At 46.3% G+C, this 18600-nt stretch overlaps 1 protein-coding gene across 1 annotated transcript in view; it reads right to left on the bottom strand.

The window, feature by feature from the left end:
• DELE1 (DAP3 binding cell death enhancer 1) overlaps positions 1–18600 on the bottom strand; it is a 20194-nt gene extending 1594 nt beyond the window's left edge. The window contains exons 1-11 of the mRNA XM_074883472.1: positions 18302–18600; positions 18051–18162; positions 17702–17822; positions 17176–17319; positions 10506–10561; positions 8832–8925; positions 7985–8127; positions 7064–7222; positions 6075–6167; positions 2455–2611; positions 1950–2214 (exon numbers count right to left, since the gene is read on the bottom strand). Coding sequence (XP_074739573.1) covers positions 1958–2214; positions 2455–2611; positions 6075–6167; positions 7064–7222; positions 7985–8127; positions 8832–8925; positions 10506–10561; positions 17176–17319; positions 17702–17822; positions 18051–18162; positions 18302–18408 — 1443 coding nt within the window. The 5' untranslated portion in view covers positions 18409–18600 and the 3' untranslated portion in view covers positions 1950–1957. The remainder of the gene's footprint in view (positions 1–1949; positions 2215–2454; positions 2612–6074; positions 6168–7063; positions 7223–7984; positions 8128–8831; positions 8926–10505; positions 10562–17175; positions 17320–17701; positions 17823–18050; positions 18163–18301) is intronic.

The following is an 18600-nucleotide window of genomic DNA, read 5'->3' as shown; positions in this document are numbered from 1 at the left end:
TAAGTTGAAGAAGAACAGGCAGCCTGACCCAGCAGACATGATCCTGGAGCATCTCCACTGTCCAACCCATGTTCCTTTTCCATGCACCTAGAGGTGACAGCCCCCTGCTTTTAGTGTGTACACGCACAAGTCACAGCAGCAGACAACCATACAGATAATTTAAAATGGAGTAAATGAGAAAGTTACCCCTTTCTATTGCTCCCAGGACCAAATGACAAAAGCAACAGAGTAAGATTTCCCCAGGTAGACTCTTTAATACCCAAAATATCCACTGTTGTATTTGGAGCCTCCAAAGTGCTTTACAGGTGACCCCATCTCTGACAATAAACTACACTGAAGGGTTGGCCCCAGCCTGCTTATACTGCTGTGCTGCTAACAGAAGTATCTTGCTGTTTTGTTTCACAAACAGGCTCTTGCACTAAAACGATGCCAGTGAGCCAAATTCTAACTGAGATGTAGCTGGGCAAACCACAAGGGAGGTGTGAGTGTGAGGAGGTGCAGGCCTAAGGGATTCCTCTGCATCCTGGGACAGAGGAACAAACATAGGGACACACAGAGGACAAACACACGGCACAACCTCACATACTCCTCTGCAAACTTACTTTGATGTGCCTGTCAAGGGACAATTTTCACAGAAAAATACATTATAATAAGCAGATTAAAAAGCAGACAAATTCCTCTCTCTTGGTTCAATTTCCTGCAAACTGCTTTCAACCCCCCAAGCCTTACCCCCGTCCTGTCCTGACCAATGTGTAAGCATGCTGTGGATTATCACAGAATAGGAAATCCACCCGAGGAATTTCCTGCTAATTGTATCCTGCTTGATAAAGGAAATGGTCTAAGAAAGTTTGGTCTGAGCAGAAAGAGAGACCAGACTAGAAGAACAATCAGATGTGTTGAGCTCTGGCTGTGCCCCTCCCTTGGTGAATGGAGACCATGGCAAGTTCAGGATGGGGCCATTGCCTTTGTTTTTCAGAGCTCAATCTACACAAAGCAGCAGAGCCCCATGGCTACAGGAAGCTGGACAGTTTGTACAGATGCCCTTGAACCACTTTAAACTGGTGTGGACAAATGTCTTTTTCTGGATTCAGCTGCCCCAGTGGAAGAAATTATCATACCAGCTGCTTGCCACTGTCTGCCTGACAGTGGTTACTGCCCGCTGGGAGCATCCCTTAGCCACTTCAGTGAAAATGAGCTGGCGTGCTTAGCAAACATGTACAACATAAATTTTGAAGCAAACCTTGCTCATTGTGACTCAAAGGGGTGTACCTGTGGGAGCAGCTCACTGCCAGAGCTGAAGGAATAATAACTGGGGACCGAAGGACACTGACAACAGTGCAGGATGGCTGAGGACAGCCGTTACTTTCACCGGTTCAGGTGGATCCATAAGCCATATCCCACAAACACCTGTGCTCTAATAATTAGAATTCACTCTCTTGCTTGCACAGGTTTGAAAGCAGATTAAACTGCCACAGTGGCAACGTAGAGAGAAGCCCAGATTGTGCTGGTAGCAGAATCACCGTGGGAACAGCTAGCCTTGAAGTGAGATCAAATTGCCTCAGAGGGTGCAGGCCAGGCCCATCACAGAGTTAGCTGCCAATATCACCATATGATGGCTTGTAAACCTCACTGGGGGACCATGTGCAAGATGCGCAGGGCTACTGGAATTATAGCCCCAAATCATACCACTGTGGCATGGTGGAAGGCTACACGTAGTTCTGTATGGAAACGTAGGAGCATAAGGAAGGTCCTTGTATTGGAAGGTAGAGGGCCAGACGACATGGTGGCATAGGAGATATCACAAGGTTTATTCTCAAAACCCCGATATTTAAAAATGGCTCCTGTTCCATTAACAGAAAGCTTTCTCTTCCCACTCACTGCTAGCCTGCTTCCAGCTCCACACAGGCTAAGAAGGGCTGCCTTCCCTTCCACCTGCTTACTTCACTTACCAACCGCTCTAGTAACGGCAGCGCTGAGGCTCCAAGCACTGCAGCTCCAGTGGTGTTGCCCTGTTTCCAAGAGCATGGCTCCATCCTGCACCACTGAGCATCATCGTGTGGAGTCCGTCTGTGCTCCAAGAGTGGGGCAGGGTGAGGGCAGACTGTCTTGGCTGGGTGGTGTGGAAGCCTGCAGGCACACGCTCAATAGCCCAGAAACAGGGGCTGGAGGAAGAAGCTCTTATTCCAGAAGGGAACGAATGCTTTGTTTGCACATCTGGAAGTACATTAAAACAAGATATTAATGATGCATCATACTATAGGAACGGGCTCTCCACTTCAGCTCGACTGGTAAGAAGTGGAAAGGGCTGATAAAGAAAAGTGGCCCCTTCAGTAAGAAGGACTTCTTCTTGCCACGGCCCTGTGCTACCTTTCCTCTGGCAATATGGGCCCCACTTTCATGGGGTCACTACCCCGTGCAGTCCCACACACCCTCTTCCCCTGCAGCCCGCGGTACCTTCCACCTCCTCTTCTAACACTCGCAGCCTCTCCCGAGCGTTCCTGTTCCCAGCAGCAGCTGACTGTCGGTAGTGTCTCATCGCTTCTGCCAGGTTCTGTTGCACTCCAAGGCCCTTCTCATAGCAAACGCCCACGTGATACCTGCTTTGGGCATCCTAGCCACAGGAGACAGCACAGCAATGAGCCCCACATGACAGAGATGTGACGACAGCACACAAAAGGAGAACAGAGAGTCTTTAACACCTTCTTTAAAGTTTAATGCTGTACCTTTGGTCACCTTCTTTAAAGCTTACTCTCTCTTTGGTCCCTCAGACCGTATCTTCAACAATTTAGTCCTTTCACCGAGCACATAGCGAAGCAGAATTTCTTACCAGCTATCTCTGACTCTGCTCCCTCGTATCCCTTTCCAATTAAATTCACTGATTTCCTTTCAACATCCAGGTCTGTGTCACAGGGACAAAGGAACTGCTGTCTCCTCAGAGCATCCCAATTGTCTTAGGGGTCAGAGCTAAGAGGCCTTGGGCAGCCTTGACTGCATCCACATCCTGATCACACCCAAACCCTGAGCACGCCCTGTGGACTGCCCTACTACAGCTCATGCAGAAGTCTTGTAAAAACATAACAAATGCCACAGAGGTAATTGCTGCCAAGAGTTGGAAGATTCCCCTTGGCAGCATCAGGCCATCAGGCCTTCAACATAACAGCGCACCCCTATCTTGCTCAGCCTCACCTAATTATATTCCAGAAGAAATCTCAAGCAGCAGAAATGAAGTCAAGCAAGTAAGTGCTAAAGAAAAGACACCTAAACTACTCAGACACCTGTAACTGCTAAGAACGGACTATAAAGTAGAGGATGCCACTGCAGATGGGGCAGTGAAGCCAAATCCAAACCCGTGATATGTTTACATGTCGGCTGTGCACTTTATCTTTGAGATCCAATGGGAGGAAGAGGGTCTCACAGATAGCAAGAAACCAAGATGATGGTCCTGAAGACACTGAAAAGACCACATGGGCTAGTGGTCACACAGACCTTTTCCAGCAAAAAAGCCAGCAACATAACTTGAAGGGTATGATTGCCAGAAACATGATCTAAACAAGGCTTTGCAAAAAAAAAAAAAAGAAAAAAAAAGAAAAAGGGAAGTAAGTAGCAAGCTTTAATAAAGCCATGAGAAAAGAACATATTGCAAGTGTTGCTGCCTGGGATGTAGCTGGTAGAGGAAAGCGAAGAACTTAATGAGTGGGTGCTTTGCAAAATGTTGCAAGTCCCAGTTTATGACAGCAATAAACTTCTTCAGAGATGAGATAAACATGTTGAAGGATTGGCACTTCAGATGTGACAAGAGACAGGGTTAAATAAGTATGAAGTATTCCACTAGCCGTCTCTTATCTGATGAACGCCTCAAAGACAAGACCACAAGAAGAGATCCCCAAATTAGCATGGCATAAGTGACTGCGATATGCTTTGAAATCTGAAGGTCAGACTCAGTTCTCCATCACCACTCTTTTTTATAGTCTATGGTTGCATGCATAAAAGAAGGGAGGATAAGAAGTGGTAACCAAAGTAAAACGCAGCTCTCTGAAGCATCGTTGTATCTGGAAGAACACTTGTCAGAGCTTCCCCCTTGGCTTTAGCACAGAGCAACAACCTGGGAGAGAAACACCGAACCCATGACTTTTTTGTGCCTGTTTTCCCTTTTTTGGAGTTGTAGCTAAATGGTGCCGTCCTTGCTTCACCCATATCCAGTATTCTTTTAACCAACTAAACATAAATTCATACTCGAGGGTAATGGGAGAAGAACATACTCAGGGAGCCCTTCTCCCAGCAGAAGGCGTGGGGTACATCCCAGGGAGCCTACGCACCAGCCTGTCACCAAAGACGAGGCTGTGGTACATCTGCAGCCAGGATCCATCGGGAAGCAGAGATGGGGAAATATGACTGGCTTCTGAGAACTGTCCCAGCTGGGACTGAAACAGTGATCTACGGCAGGGTACCCCTGGGATCTGCAGTTACCTGCCAGATTTTCTGTTAAGGGTTTACTAGGCATTCAATAAATGACAATCATCTATTTAACGAGATAATTCATTGTTATATTGTGCAGCGTACGCATCTGACATCAGGCTGGAAGAAAGAAGTCAATGATGCAGCTTATGAGAGATCTTTAGCAGATTTGGAATTAAATACTGTATCAACCATCATGAACATGATGTCTGAGCTGCTGGTGCTAGTCAGGTCTAGTCTCACCAGTGATCTGACAGTGTATTCTTAAAAGTGGGTGAAAACTGAAGTGGTAAAGTTTGCAAGTGATGTAGTGTCACCCAGAGTGATCAAATTTACTGTAAAGAATTAATTAGTGAAGATCTTGCAGGACTAAGAGTGGGCAACACCATCAGAGAGGAAACTTGGTGTTGACAAACACAAAGCAGTGCTTATAGAAAGAAATTTGTGAGTCACTGTGATAGCTCCCTGAAACCATCAAGTCACTGCTCAGTGGCAGGCAAAATGGCAAACAATATTAGGAATTATTGGAAGGAAATATGGAACAAAGCAGAGGATCTCATTAATTCAGATCCCTGGCATGCCTCCATCTTGAGTCCAGTTTTAGTCCAAGCATCTTAAATTGGTCAAAGGAGACTTAGAAAAATAGAGAGAAGCCTGACAAGCAAAATGGAACAGCTTAACTATATGGAGAGACAAACTAAACTAGCACTCTGCAGCCTGCAAAAGAAATGACTCAGAGAGGACATACTGAAGGGCGACAGAATCAGAAGTCTTAGCCAGAAGAAGAGGGAATAGCTATTCATTATTTTCCATTATACAAAAGCTGTGGGAACTGAAGTTAAAATGAACAAGTTCTTCAGAAAATACTAGCTATTACAATGCGGTGCAAGCTGAAAATGAGTGAACAATGTCACAGTGCTGTAAAGAAACAAAACTGCGGGATGCAGAAACCTGGCTGCGAGACATGGGATGTCATATTCCACTACTCTAAGTGCTGGTAAAGGTTCAGGAGCGGCACTATGCTGAGATTGTGGCACCGCCCTTCCAAAACAAATAAGCCTGGGTCACTCAGAGAAACTTCAACAGTGAACAAGAAAATTGTTGGGGATCTGGACAACATGACGTGTGAGGATAAACTCAAACAATGGGGGAAGGCTGAATGGGGATTCAAGTATTGAAGTATGTTGAAGGCCCCTGCAAAGAAACAGTCTTTTCATCCTCTCTACAGAAAGCAGGAAATAATGGGCCAATTTTGAAGAACAGATTCAAGACAGACACAAAGTTCTGAAAATGATACAGTCGTGAAGGAGTTTGACTGAAGAGCGTGTAGATGCTCCATAATGGGAAACTTGTAAAATTATGTTAGATGAATATAAGCACTAGTGCTGTAAGAATTGCTCCAACCCAATAGGGCTGTTTCTACATTCATGTTTTGTAGGGTCTGCGCCCCAGGGCCTGCTTCTTCTCCAAGATGCACCAAGGCTCCGCCCTGTCCTTTCAGACTGTGAGGTAAAATCCTGACACTCGCTCCCATTTCCAAGAAGCCCTGAAATCTGTGACCTGTAACCTGCAATGATCCCAAACTGAGAACAACCACAGCTTGCAAAGGGATTACTTACGCCATTCTTCGCTGCCAGCAGCAGGTACTTCAGACCTCTCTTTTCCTTAGGTTGCAGCCCCCTCATGTAGAACACTCCAAGATAAGCCTGTGCCTGCAACAAAACCACGATACAAATCAGCCAGGATCTTCTCCCTTAATTACTTCAGTTCTTCTACTGATTTTGCAAGTTGCTCAAATGGTGGGGTTACGGCAGCAAGACAAGCGTGCTAAGTACCCTGCTTGCTGCAAAGCCTGTTGAGAGAAGGGGGGGCTGTCCTAGGAAAAGTCAGCCTGATATGGTAAACACGAAAAATCACATTTGATCTATAGAACTCCACTATACGTGGAGTTAACATCACCATACTAACACCGTAAGACCCAGAATATCACTTCAAACAGCACTGTGGAAGTCAGAGCCAGAGAATGGCTCCTACTCGTGAGCTGTCCATAAGATACAGCAGATGCACTTCCTGGAACAGCATGCTACATGAGACACAGTCACTGCCAGAACGACTGGTGTTCGCAACACAAGATGGCACATGCCTAAATGCATCGCCTAAAGAGTGGGAAAGGAGGGCAAGGTACACAGATCCATGCAGATGAATCATCTTGAAAAGTCACAGATACAATATGAGGATCTGTTCTTACTTCAAGCATCTCATGGAAGTTCCTCCACCAAAGCAACCTGTACTCTCGTAACACAGAGAGAGATGAAACACAGCTACATTTTCAACTGTAGGTCAGTTTTCCTAAACCAATGCTCTAATCTAGGTGTCTAATCTAAGAACCCCATTAAAAAGCCCAACAGCAAAACAGACAACCAACACAATTAGCTGCCTCCCATGTGCAGGCAGGGCTGTCTCTACACTGACAGGAGTATAAATATGTAGGAAGAATTCTGCTTCCAGTCCCACAGATGCTGCTTTCCAGGATGTCTTGTGGTTCAAATCCTTAGACAGGGCTCTCTGCTGGCTCTCTCCTATGAGCTCCCATGCTGTGGACACTGACCTCTGTAATCCCAGCCATTGCTGCTTGCTCCAGGAAAGTCACTGCCTTCTGATGCCTGTCCCATTCATTTTCAGGTCTGTGGCATAAGAGGTATCTAGCGTAGCGGTACTGTGCCATGGGGTGACAGCTTCTGGCTGCATTGCAGTAATAAAAAGCTGCCTGGAAAAAGAGAAACACACTTGTGTGATTCAGCTAATACATGCCCACAAACATGACATGACTCCCCTGTGGCCAGGACTGGCTTAACCTCTCCATCTAGATCTATCATAAGCTGCACACTCTTACCCCAGCAGCTCTCCCACACCTCCCCACTGAAGAACATGAGACTGTTGAAGTGAGACAGTGGACTGTGACTATACGAGAGACCTCTAACCTCTAACCTTCTCCAGTCAAAACTCCCTGCATGTTGAAGGGCGTGGCACTGGGCCAGCAATACCAAAGGTTACTCTGTGCCAACGGGGATCTGCACAATTACTCGACTCAAGCCGCCTTTGCGGATCTTTCCAGCTCCCGAAGGTGCTGACTACGGCCAGCACGCACTAGGTGGCAGGCTGTAGTTAAGGTACTCAAACTGGTCGGCTCGAGCTGTAAAGAAGCCCTGGGATGTGCAGTGGTGTTTTAAATACAGTAACATGACAGGTTTCTCCTTGGTACTCTCCCGGGTGCTAGCGGCACAGCCTGCGTACCTAGGAGAAGACCTCAGAAGCTATGAAAAGGGGGATTTCAGGAGCACATCTCTGAGGGGATCTATGACACTGAAGCTAGCACTGCAAATCTGCATTTAATGTTATTTTCAGCATTTTCTAACAAGACTTCAGAGTCTGTCACACCCATGCAGGAGGAGAAAAGCGCCTGCACACCCAACAAAGGCCACCCTCCTGGTCTGTGCTGCACATACACAACCCTTCAAGCCATAGATACCTTTTCCAAGTCTTTTTCCGTGCCTCTGCCATGCTCGTAACACAGACCCACGTTGAACTGGGCTTTGCTGTAGCCTCGATCTGCTGCTAGTTTGAAGCAGGTATAGGCTATCCTGTAATGGCCCGCTCTCATACTTTCAATCCCTGAGAAGAACACAATATAAAAACCAGGGAAAAGAAAACGGACAGAACGCAGCCTCAAATGCAGCAACCTCCCCCACAGCTACCAGACCTTCCCTGGCCCATGCCAAGCGCTCCGCCCCACTTCCAGCTCGCTCACCAACCCTCACATCACAGGACCAAAGTTTCCATAGGAAAAATGGCAACACTGTGTTTTAGGAATTTTTCTAGCCTCGTTGCAAAGAGGGATCACAACGTATGGTTCGCACAGAAGTGGCTCGTTTTTTTAGTGCTGCAACTAGTGGTATATATAGGGCAGGGACTTTTAGATCATTGCATCTTCCTTCAGCTCTTCTTAGAGTTGCAATTCTGCAACCGCTTTTTCAGCTTGTCAAGAAGACTGAGATCTCAGACAATAAAAAAGGATACAAGGATACGACATCTCGTGTTGCAAAAAAGACAGAGATGGCTTAATTTCCAACTACAGATGTCAGGACAACAGTGCAGGCTTCAACCAAGCCTGGATTTAAATATGCTGATATAAATCAGGTGGCAGGATGGGACAAAGGGCAATAAATCTCTCAAAGCACAGCTGAAATTGCTGAAAGGAGGCTTCAGCTTGGGTATATGCCATCTCTGCCTTCACACAAGACCTGCAACGATTTGGAGGTCCTCCAAAAAAGAGAAATGTGTGGTTTAAGGACAAAACAAATCCAAGTCCACATTACCGAGGATATTCAATGCAATGGAAATGTCAATCCGGAAAATCTGCTGCAATTGGAAAGCAGCTTCCTCCACATGCCCTCGCTGAGCTGGGTCACCCTGAGGAGTTAAAGAAGAAAGCTATTAAGACAGCAAAACCATACAAACCCTATAGGAGATTCTTTCCTGGAAATCGAGCAGTGAGACACATTTGTACTGTACTATAGTTATCAAGAGGGTGATGTAATCTGGTGTCATGTGTCCACAAAAAAAATCTCCCTGTCCTACATAGCCATCTAGTTAGGGAAGCTGTATGGACATTGCTCGCCTCCTCTCTGGCCGGGGAGCTTGACGTAGCCTCTTGGACAGCATCAGACCTTTCAGAATTTAGCAAATACCTGATACCACTCTAACTCCGTTCAAAAGTAACACTAGCCCTTGTTCACTGTCCTGCATCACGTCAACAGCACAGTCTCTGCCAAACACGCACTGACATACTTGTATATGCTTTACACAATTCAAGCTGAGCCCACACTGTCAGCTTACCAAACACTGCACACTCCTAATAAAATCCTGCACAGCAGACAATATCTTTTCTTCCTCTGTAATGAACATTATTTTTTACTTTACCACGGCTCTGGGAGGTGGGAGGAGGATGAGCCTGGCCTGTTGCTTTAGCTTCCCAGCTTGCGTACAAATGCAGTGCCATCGAGTGGCAGCAGTGCACACTGCACATGGCCGAGATGCCTCTGCTGCGGGAAGTCATTCGGCAAAAATGCCCCTTGTCACCCAACAGCCTTGCTGCTCAGCCAGCGCCCCGAGCTGCTCGCAAGAGGACGAGACGTGGACCAACTCCCCTCCTCTCCTCAGACCTGCCCCACGACCTGCACTTCCGAGGCCCTGCAGAAGTGGCACCTCCCAGGACAGGGAGCTCGATGCCCAGGCCCTCAGCAGATCAAGCAAATGCCTTTCTGGTGGGGAAGCAGAGGTCACTGCCGTGTCAAAGTGAGGAACCCACTCTATAAATACTCAATTTACCTCCACTCTGTTCACAGTGTCCTTGAGCAACTGCTCAGCTGATTGATTTTTAAAATAGGGAATTGTCTGCACCTAAGACTGTGAATAGCAAGGAATTAGCAGGTTTAATCACAACAAGAACAATAATACAATTTATGGCCTTGTGACTCTCAAGCTGATGCACCCTCTTCCTCTCTATAACAGACAGGAGCCAGTCCTGATTTGCAGTTTTAGGAGGAGTGACTCCACCTTCTCCACTCATGGGTTGTCTGGTAAAAACCAAAATAGCAACAGCATGTAATCACCTAGTGAAAGATTGCATCAAAATGCAAATACAGAAGAAACAGACTGGTGCTACTGAATAGGGGGTTTTGTTTTTGTTTGGTTTGTTTGTTGTTTTTTTTTTTTTCCATTTTCTTTCAGTGCTTCTCTACTAGCACTCCTGCTCCACAGACACCTCAAAGGACGGGGATGCCAGTTTGTAGTTCCTGGAACTTTGCTCTGGCTAAAGCAGAGGGCAGCGTATCACATCTCTCTTTCTCCTGGCCTCCAGCTGTGCAGGGCAGAAAACAGTCTTGCAGGTGAGTGGATCGCTCAGGCTGTGCTTGGGGTCGCACTGAGATGTCTTCCTGTAGGGAAGGGGCCTCAGGTGCAGATGGAGGGTGAGAAAAATGAAAGTGTACCTTTGCACTGTGGAGAACCGGCCCCAAGCTGGAGCTCTCAGGGATTTGGAACTCCCCTACATTAAAAAAAAAAAGCACATAAAAAGCAGGGTTAAGCAATGCTGTATCTTTGCTTCCTCCTCTTCCCATCCTCTCTCCTCCATAGCTTCTTCCTAGAGGACTGATCGCCCACTCAGTCAGGGACATTGAGAACAGAAGGAACACTGACCAATCTGACCTTTGTATCAAAAGGAACCAAGTGCCACATGAATACAGTCCTGTAATCTGCAGCTGGCCAACACACCTCCTCCAGAAAGGCCCCCAGTCTTCATTTGAAGACACCAAAAGTTAGAGAATCTTCTGCTTCTGAAGCAACTTGTAATCGCTGCTTTAAACCTCTGTGCTTCATTTCAAATTAAAATACAACTGGTTTCTGCTCCCAGGCGCTGGCTCTTCTAGGCTTTTTTTCCTCTTTACTAAAAAGCCCATTCTCCTTTTGAAAGTCTTGATACGACTAATCAACCCCTCTTGATTCTTGTCTGTGATTCTAAACAGACTGTGCTGTTCATGTCTTTCAACTGAAGTACTTTTCTGCCTGACTTGATTAATTTTATGACTTTTTGCCACTATTCCTGAGTTTTCAACATTGTTATTGAAGTGCGGACCCTCTCACCAGTGTCACAGGAAGGGTAAAATTGCCTCCTTATTCGAATCCGTAACTGCCTAGTTTGCATGTATCAGAACTGTGCTCCAATTCCCATTGCCCAGGGCATCACACCAAGATCTCATGCTTAGGTGCTTGCTTCCCTAGCTCCTTTTCCAGGTAATTTCTTTCCAGGGTACAGTTCTGCTTCTGCAAGGGCATGATCAGACGTGCTATTCTGGCTGCACTGGATGCAGGCTTAGGTTGTCACCCCAATGTGCCCCACTCGCTCACTGCTGCCCTTTTAGATACGCTGGCACAACCACGTGTTCAGCCACTACCTGGACAGTTTCACTCAGAATTATCTAACGAAGACATGTACAGCTAAAGCTAAGCCACCTTGCTCTTAACAGAATTGTGCAGGAAGTGATTACACAGGCATTGAGGCCAGCTACTCTAAGAGGATGGTAACCTCCAGCAAAGAGGACAAACAGGTGAGGGCTGACTGAGGCCAATTATTTGTAACCTGAATCACCATAAGCAGCTGGATCCCACTTGGCACCTAACACCAGGTGCTGGAGCCTGGATCACTCCAAGCCAGTGCCGCTAACACAAGATGTAGCTGTGCCCTCCCCAGGTCTCCCTGTCCCCCTCTCAAGCTGCGGGGCTGCAGAGCAGGGAGCTAATACGAGGGAATAATCAGTCCTTTCCAGGGCCTGATTCCTTGATTCCTGGCACGATATGGCTACACAAGCACTTGTGCCAGCCCAGTGGCAGAAATGAGTGTGCACAGGCAGGACTGCCTCTTGCACTGCCTGCCCTGTCTTACAATGCGCACGAAGCTGTGGCCTGTGTTACAGCTGCAGCCTTATTATTCCCAGATAAACAGTTCCCCTCTGGCTGTGTTAAAATGTATTTTATCTGAACAAGCCCCACTCACCCAACAAGCAAGATCGCTATGGCGAACATGATTTCTATTCGTCATTCCACCAAAAGTAATATAATCTGTGAATTTATTAGTTGCACTTTACATTTATTTTCAGATCAGGCATAAAATTATCTGATCTTTCTCACTGTAAGAGTCTATCTCTTTTTCAGGTATCTCCCTCATGAAGTAATTTGTTTTTTTGCTGTAGATACAACAGCAAGTCCCGTGGAAAAAAATTGTCTGTATTAAAAATTCTCCCAACTATTTGTTTAAACAACATTAGTATATTCATGCTTTCAAGAAACTTTACATTTTGCATAGACATCTACTCCTAAATCAGAGATTCGTCATTTACTGAGAAAACACGCTGTAATTTGGACAAACCACCACCCCATGAAAAAAACCCAGAAACTAACTCTGAATTCTATCAGCCTCCAGAAGCATCTCATGCCCCTCTACCACTGGAAACCCCTCCTCACTCAAATCCCAGTAATCTCCCCAGATTAGAGTTACCACTCCCAGGGAGCAAACCACTCCTGGGGAGTCATTTGGAAGAAAACACAGGGACCAACTGACCCTGACACCCAGTCCCATCTCCTGAAGAGCTAGATTATTGAATGCTCTCGGAATTTCCCTTTGAGGCTGGGCAAGCCTCAAATCAAATCTCGTCACGGATATCATGATTTTTAAGGCTCTCCTGTTTCAGAGCAGCTGTCTCAATACTAGGCACACAATCTAAACACATCGCTTAGGTTCCTTCAGCAGTAAATGGAGAAATAAAAGCACCCCCCAGCAGCAAAGAATCCCATCCCACTTCAGCAGAATGAGATGACCAGCTGAGATTAACCTTCAACCCGACATTAGTTAATACAAGTTCACCCCAACTGTTTCTTACTTCCTAAAGAATGGTCCAGCTTCAGCAGAACTTCATAGGAACTAGGCTTTGAACAAATTCACTGCTATACTGCACACACAGAACCATGTTAAATTATTCTTAAGGTTATATGTTCAAAGCACACAAAAGCTGGTAACAGTTGGAATTTTCTGCGCAACCTTATTTCTACTTCTTCAAACATGTGCTACGAATCAACACAACTATGCATCCTTTTTTCCACGCAATCTTGCAGCTTCCAGTGCCCTGGATGCCCGATGCTCACATATTCAGCAGCTAATAAATATTTGGTATTTCCCCACTGTTCATCCTGTACTAATCAAATGTTGCTCAAAGCTAGCTCCAAATGAGAAATTAATAATCTTCTCATAGACAGTCTAGATTGCTCATCCCAAAACATCCAAACGCTTCACAAGAATTAATTCACAACAAGAGCTGGACAAAATCCAGGATTTCTGCCTCATGGAAAATTTTAGTGTTTCCAATTGGTTTCATTGTGCTTTGAAATGAAAACACACTTCTGAAATGTCTGTAATCTCAGAATTGAAATAACGAATTTTACAGTTCTGCCAGGGGTAAAATACAACTCCCCAGGGCAGCATTCAGCTGCTATAACACTGAGACTGGCTGTAATCACCTGCTTGTTCACTATGTGCCTTTAACTTTTCGGCAAAAAAGCTTTGAGTGAGGCATGAATTGCATGAAAAAAATAGGATGCGATCATGCAGCTGAGGACTTGCTGACAGTAATATCCAGAATGCTATTTAAAGCAACTTTTAAATGAATTTCCTAAAGTTTTCTTTTTAAACACACTAAAAGTAATATATTCTATCATATTGTGTTATGTTAAAACTGGAACGGCTCATCTGCAAAGCTGGGATGTTTGGATCCATCACAAAGATCTTTGCTATTTGAGGTAACGAAGTAGCTGACAGCAATAGCAGATTGTCACTGTACATGTAGACCAGCACAAGCAAGTCTGGAAATTAACTGAAACACTGAAAGGAAGGATGAGGACATGGAATTCTCTCTAGAAGGTCCTTTGCCATTGCTGGCAACAGCAAACTGGAGAAGTGAAGGTACAATCTGCTCCACCCCAAGTTCTGGAGGTCTCTTCTCTAATGGCAAGACTTTGCTACCAGATCCTCTGCGTCATCTGCCAGGCGTCTGTCCTCCCCTCCCTTCTGCTCTCCCCAGCTTCTTGCTGCATTCTGATTTAGCCAGCCTCATTCTCTTTCCGTAGCTAAACACCCGAAAAAAAAAAAATCCTAAACCTTAGGCAGCTTTTTCTGTAGAAAGCAAAACATACTCCGAGAGGAAGGTATCACCAAGGCATCACCGAGCTTCACTTTGAAACTTTCCATGGAAAGATTCACAGGAGTTCTCACATTACAAAACTATGCATTTTTTCAGACTCTTCAGTGAAAATTACTGAATCTCTTCACTCTGACTTTCCTCAATAAATTCCCACAAAATGGATGCACAGCATAATGTGAGAATGTAACCTGAGGACTTATGTATTGAGCAAAATCAAATTATTTCTGACATTTATTATCTCTGACAACTGACAGTTGTAGATGCTTGGGCAGAAAGGGTAAAAACCAGGGATTATCAAGTCATGCTTTTCCTGGCAGAACTTTCCAGCAATCAGCTGTTCTGTGATCTTCTGAGCAGGAGGTTTTGACTGGACTAATTAAGTCTAATTTGAATGTGTAATTTTACCCAATCACTTCTTGGAACCCATTTATACTTCTGGCCTGTAGCAATGAGTTCCACAATTTACCTGTGCCCCGGCCAAATATCTACTGTCTTTTGCCTTTTTTCAAACTTGCTACCTGTGCTGCCTATTAATATGTGTATTCTGAAAAATATTGTCCCTATTCACCTTCCTTCAACACTTTTTGTTTCACAGAGCACACCCTCTGCCACTTCTTTCTTAAGCTGAAGAGGCTGCCTCTCTTTGTATGTAATTGTCTCCTTGTCATCCTTTTCTGTGCCATTCTTGTTACTCTTTTTAAGACAGTCTTTTCCTTAAAGTGTTCAAGCTGTGGCTGCATCATAGACTTACACAAACCTACGATACTGTCTCGTCCTCAGTTCCTTCCTTTACAATAATTAACATTTAATTGGCCTCACTGCTGCTGAGCACTGACTTAACCTTATCAAAAACATATCCATAGTGACTTTAAATATTCCCTCTGCAATGTAATTATTCATTTGACACTCCTCATTCTGTATGTGTATTTACAGTTACATTCTCCTGCGTATACTAATTTAACCTACCTTGGGATTAACCTGGTTTTACTTTTTGTGCAATTGTTTGCTGTGACTTTCAGATTTGACTGTCCTGAATAATTTTTTTACCTTTTGTTTCTTCTGTCACCTCACTCATCACTTCTTTTCTCCAAATCACTGCCGACTGTGCTGAACAAACCAGGTTTCAACAAAGGACTTAAGGGAATCCACCAGTAAGGGCTCTCCACTGTGAAAACGATTTCTTGTATTTTAAGGAGTTACTAGTCCAAGAGTAGCCCCTCTGTCTTCCCTCACATCAGCTTTATTTCTCAGATAGCTTTGTTTTAGGTCCTAGCTGAAAGATTTTCAGAAAGCTAAAAGCTGGATAATCTTGCTCCACATACCTGTTGACTTCTCCAAAGAACTCTTAATAGATTTACAACCCTCTTAAGTCTCTGCAATGGATCAAGCTGGCCTGAGAAATGGCCTCCTAAAACCTTTGATTCTTTGATATAGCACACTCATCCAGGTATCTAACATCTCTATTCTGTAACACAGTTTCTATCAACTTGGAATTACCTTTTTTTTCCCAGTTTTGCAGCTCAAACAAGCCCCCTTTTTAAAAGCCAGCATCCAGTTTGTCAGTGTTCATTCTTCTGGTCATACAGCAGACTTAAGCATTGGGTTACACATCATCCTTAGAGGCTCAACAATTTCATAGCTTCTGAAGAACATCTGAACAAAGAGCATGTGGCCTTGGTGACTTGTCACTGTTCAATTTATCAGTTTGCCTAAAAGCTCTTCCTATTGACTCTCAGTAGGAAACTGTTTGTCAGACACAGACACACATTCACTCCTGAATGTTCAGCAGTGCCAAGTGAAGGCATCACTGTCTTCACTTATTCCCCACCACTTCTCCCAAAGGTCCATGTCCAGTTATCTGCCAGCGAGGCAGTGTGTCTGAGTGCTTCTTAATATGCTCCAGGCAAAAGCAGATGGGTTAAACAGTCTAATTGGCAGTTTAGGTAAATTAACCTGGCTGTTTTCCTGGAGCTAATTAGGAGACATGGAAACAAAATGCTTCATTTGCCAACTGATGGGGATGGTAACCTTTGGCAGGAGATGGGTCTGATAAGCAGTGATGGGCAGTAGCTTAAAACAGCATTGAAGAAAACCAAAAATCTGGAAAAAAGTAAAGAATGGGGAACCCCTCTGACCTCTTCTGCAACACCTTACATTATCTAGCCAGTATCCGTGCTCTGGCTTTTTTATGTACCTCTTCTACACCACAATCATATGTTGTCCCCCTTACTACCTGATCCAGCAGGCTTCCTGCTTCTAACAATTTTCCTGAAGCCATTATTAGTGTTTATACCCAGTGAGTAGCCCTGTTGTAGGCCTCATTGGATCTTCCTTGACAAGAATTTAAATTTAACATGTAGGACATGCTTTCCTGGATAAGACTTCATATTTTTTTAAGTATATCTTCCCATTTTTATAAAACTCATTTTAATAAGACTGTCTTTGATACCTCCTTCCACTGTCTTATCTACAGCATCACTGCTTGGAAATACATCCTCATCTTCCAGGAAGAAAAGAATTCCTTTAGTTTTACACCGTGTGTACAAACCTCCCAGATCATTGGTGCACTATTTGCCTGAAGTCTTCTGACTACAAACATCTGTCCACAATAAAAGAACAGAAACCGGATGCTGTAATCAGGTCACTAAGGCAGCCCAGTACTGGTAAAGCTGATGTCTGCTCCTGCAGTTACAGCACAGGCTGCTTGCTCCCTGCCTTCAGGAGATTTTTTCCCTCCCGTCTCTGGACTTCTGACTCATCTCTCTGAAGTTCTGTCTTTCCACTCTAACTTATCTCTTCAAGTGTCAATAAATGGCTATACACTTCTTAGCTCCTAGCTTTGCCTTCGGGAAACTCAGGCTCAGAAGTCCTTCTACCACAAATATTCTGACCAGCAGCACATTGCACATACCTACTTCTGCCCAGGGCTGGCTCTCTCCTTGCCCTGAGGGGATGCCCGAGGATGAATTCTCTGGTATGACCTCCGGACTTGCTTTCTGCAGGAAGTGGGATCCCAGCTGTGCACTAGGACAGCTGGTTGAGGCTTCAGTCTCCACTGAAATATAGAGCACAACACAGTTCCCGTTAGCTGTGCAGCATCTGCTTTAGGAGACAACACTGGTCTGTTTATCTACCCAGTGTCCTTCTCTGCTCTGACCACAAAGCCAAGCAGGAGGGAAGTTTAGGGAGTGGAGTCCAGAATAGAAAACAAAGGTAAGGGCATGTGGGATGAAAAGTGGGATTGCATCAAATCCTTAAGAAACAGTGAGATTCCCCTGACAGATACCAGCCCTCACTCTCCCCAGAGAGCATGAAAGCTGGTTGTCAGCTTCTCACAACAGCTCTCTTCCAGTCTTAGTGAACATGTCATGAGGCAGCAATCCTGTCCAACAGCCGGGCCCTCCCACAGCCCCTTCTCACAAGCCAGAGCTGCTAACCTGTCTGCTGAGAGGGCAACGAAGAAAGCCAGAGAGATCTGTGCTCTCTCCTGGCATCCGGCAGCGATCTCAGCCATGAGATCTGTCTGACCAGCTGCAGAAGAAGTGCACCGAGTGCTCCCTGAAGAAAAGAAGACACAAGTCAAGGAAAACAGCCCCACTCCCTCCTTCTGTCCTGCTTCCATGCGGCAGCTTGCCCACGGCTCCATTTCGGGGAGCCTCCCACCACGGCTCCCCTCCCGGGGGGCTCCTGCAGCGCCCGCAGCTCCCATCCCCTTTCACACCCCCAAGGTCTTCTGGCGACATTCCTCCCGGCCAGGGACACCCGGCCCTGCCTGCTGCTCCTCACCCAGGTGACTGCTTCCAGCACGGAATAGCGGGGCACCAGGCCGGGCAGCGGCTGCTGCCTTCCTCCTCGCTCCCAGCCATTCCGGGGTCGTCCATCCTGGCGACCGGGGGCTCTAAAACAACAAGAAAACACCGTCAAGCCAGAAATCAGTCCTCAGACCGCCCCCTCAGCAGCGCCCTTGGGGCAAGGGGACCCCCCCCCGATCTCGCTGCAGGCCAGCGCCGCGGTCCGACGGGCCGGGCCGCACTCACCGCTCGGGGCTGGGGCCGCGGCCGTCGGGCGGCTCGGCGGCGCAGGCGGGGCGGGCGGGGGGCGGCCAGCAGCGGCCTAGGCCGCGGCCCAGCAGCAGCCGCCACATCCCGCCCGCGGGACCATAGAGAGGGCGCGTTGCTGAGCGACGGCGGCCGGGGCCATAGAGAGGACGGAGCGGCCAAGGGGACCGGCTAGTTCCGGCGGGCCGCTCGCAGGGCGGTGGCGGCAGCAGCAGCCCCCGCCCCGGGCTACGGGGAGAGCGGAGCCCACACGGGCAAAACGCCGAGGAGCGGCTTCA

The sequence above is a fragment of the Strix uralensis genome, chromosome 14 (assembly GCF_047716275.1).
Source record: "Strix uralensis isolate ZFMK-TIS-50842 chromosome 14, bStrUra1, whole genome shotgun sequence".
Taxonomy (NCBI): Eukaryota; Metazoa; Chordata; class Aves; order Strigiformes; family Strigidae; genus Strix; species Strix uralensis.
Note: the sequence above shows the minus strand (reverse complement) of the source record. Positions and strands in the feature narration are given on the sequence as shown.